The sequence below is a fragment of the Galeopterus variegatus genome, unplaced genomic scaffold, assembly GCF_000696425.1.
Source record: "Galeopterus variegatus unplaced genomic scaffold, G_variegatus-3.0.2 Scaffold1453, whole genome shotgun sequence".
Taxonomy (NCBI): domain Eukaryota; kingdom Metazoa; phylum Chordata; class Mammalia; order Dermoptera; family Cynocephalidae; genus Galeopterus; species Galeopterus variegatus.
This window is the reverse complement of record NW_007727564.1, coordinates 174,800-176,426: the sequence shown is the minus strand read 5'-3', so window position 1 is coordinate 176,426 and position 1,627 is coordinate 174,800. Positions and strand designations below refer to the sequence as shown.

Below are 1,627 nucleotides of genomic sequence, written 5' to 3'. Positions count from 1 at the left end.
CCCCGGGGCGGCCCCCGCGCGCGCGTGAAGGACGAGGACCCTCCCGCGGCGCCCCCGCCCCCGCGCCGGGCCTGCCGAGGGACCGCAAGCAGCCGGGAGCGGTCTCCTCAGCCGAGCGCGCCCCCGCCTCCCCCGGGATGTCCCCGCTACGCTGAGAGGGTTCCGGACGGCCAGCGCGGCCTCCTAAGGGCGGCCGTGGAGACCCGGGAGGCGCTCGGTGCCCAGCCTTTAGCTATGGTGAGCGCGTGCATTTCTTGGCCTCGGAGAGAACGGCTACTTCGGCGACTTCTGCGAAGTTACCGTTTAATTGTGTCCAATCGTTTCCTCCCCATCTTGGGGGGTGGTGGGAGTTGATGGGTGGGTGAGAGGTTTTGTTTTCCACTGGGTTTGTAGTTTTTGCATCAGCGTAATAATCTGCTTTTTCGTCCCTGATTAGTTTCTGGTTTGAGTGAGCGTTGGAATTGAGTAGAGGAGCAATAAGTTTGCATTATAGAAATTAGGAAAAACTCATTCTAGTTACTTTAGTAGCCAGGAGCTTTTCTGTAATAGAGCATACTTAGATTTTTGTTCAGTATGATAATGTGTGATATTATCTCGACTCTGTAGAATTAAAAACTCCATGTGATTTTGTTATCTAATGATTTTCCTCCTGAAAGTTTCTTTCACTCTTTCGTGTAGTTTAATTGCTCTTTTTTGAAGTCGGTTTATGAAATGACTGGCAATTCTAATGTATTGAGGCTTGAGGTTTGCTAAATTTTTTTTCACTTCGTTTTTATAAACTAAGTTTAGATAGATTGTGTAGCATATTAACTTCTCTTTCTAATGTAGGCTATTGAAGAGGAAGGAGGCGATCCAGATAATATTGAATTAACTGTTTCAACTGATACTCCAAACAAGAAACCAGCCAAAGGCAAAGGTTGTTACGAGTTATGAACATATTTTAAAATATATTTTGGTTATATAACTTGCCTCTGCTCTTGTGCCACTTGCCCTGTTTATATAGTGCTACTCTTTGCTATTTCCCTTTGGCACTCTGCCTTCTTGGGTCAAGGAAGAAAAGTTACTGTTGCCAGGCTCTGGGTGACTTGTAGCCCTTAAGATTCGGCTGAAGCTGACCAGAAAGCGAGAACGGTTCTTTATTGCTTCCGCAAAAAAATTAACAAAGTCAAGTTGCATAATAATCCTTGATAGTGTTGCAGACCTGAAGAATAAAATACAGTTTAATATATGTCTACCTTGCCCCACAATTGGCAGAGTATTGATGGAATTCCTACCAAATCTTTCACCTTGGCTCCTTGCTGTTTTCTCTAGTCTATTAAACTTCTGTAACCTTTATGTTTAGTATTTCGTTTGACTTGGTGAACTTAATTTGCATTTATGCCATTATACATTCTAATTTTCAGTGAAATTCAAAAAGTCCTCATCAATAATACCAACAAGGTAGGGAAAATCCATGATTAGTTTTTAAAGAAAAAAGCTTTAAGTTATAGGGATGTTAAAGATTTTTATTTTATAACTTTTAAACTAGGCCAGAATATACTTCCAGGATATGGTGATTTAGTGAACAGCTAAGAGTGGTTTTAAGTAAACATTTTGAGAATAAAAATAGGATTTAGGTATTTTTAGG

The 1,627-nt window shown here is 42.2% G+C and overlaps 1 protein-coding gene across 3 annotated transcripts in view; it reads left to right on the top strand.

Annotated features, from left to right (window-relative positions):
• Positions 1–220: 220 nt before the first annotated feature.
• Positions 221–1,627, top strand: part of SLTM (SAFB-like, transcription modulator) — a 47,647-nt gene continuing 46,240 nt past the window's right edge. For all 3 annotated transcript variants that reach the window (XM_008577120.1, XM_008577117.1, XM_008577116.1), the window contains exons 1-2: positions 221–237; positions 829–916. In XM_008577120.1, coding sequence (XP_008575342.1) covers positions 235–237; positions 829–916 — 91 coding nt within the window. In that variant the 5' untranslated portion in view covers positions 221–234. The remainder of the gene's footprint in view (positions 238–828; positions 917–1,627) is intronic.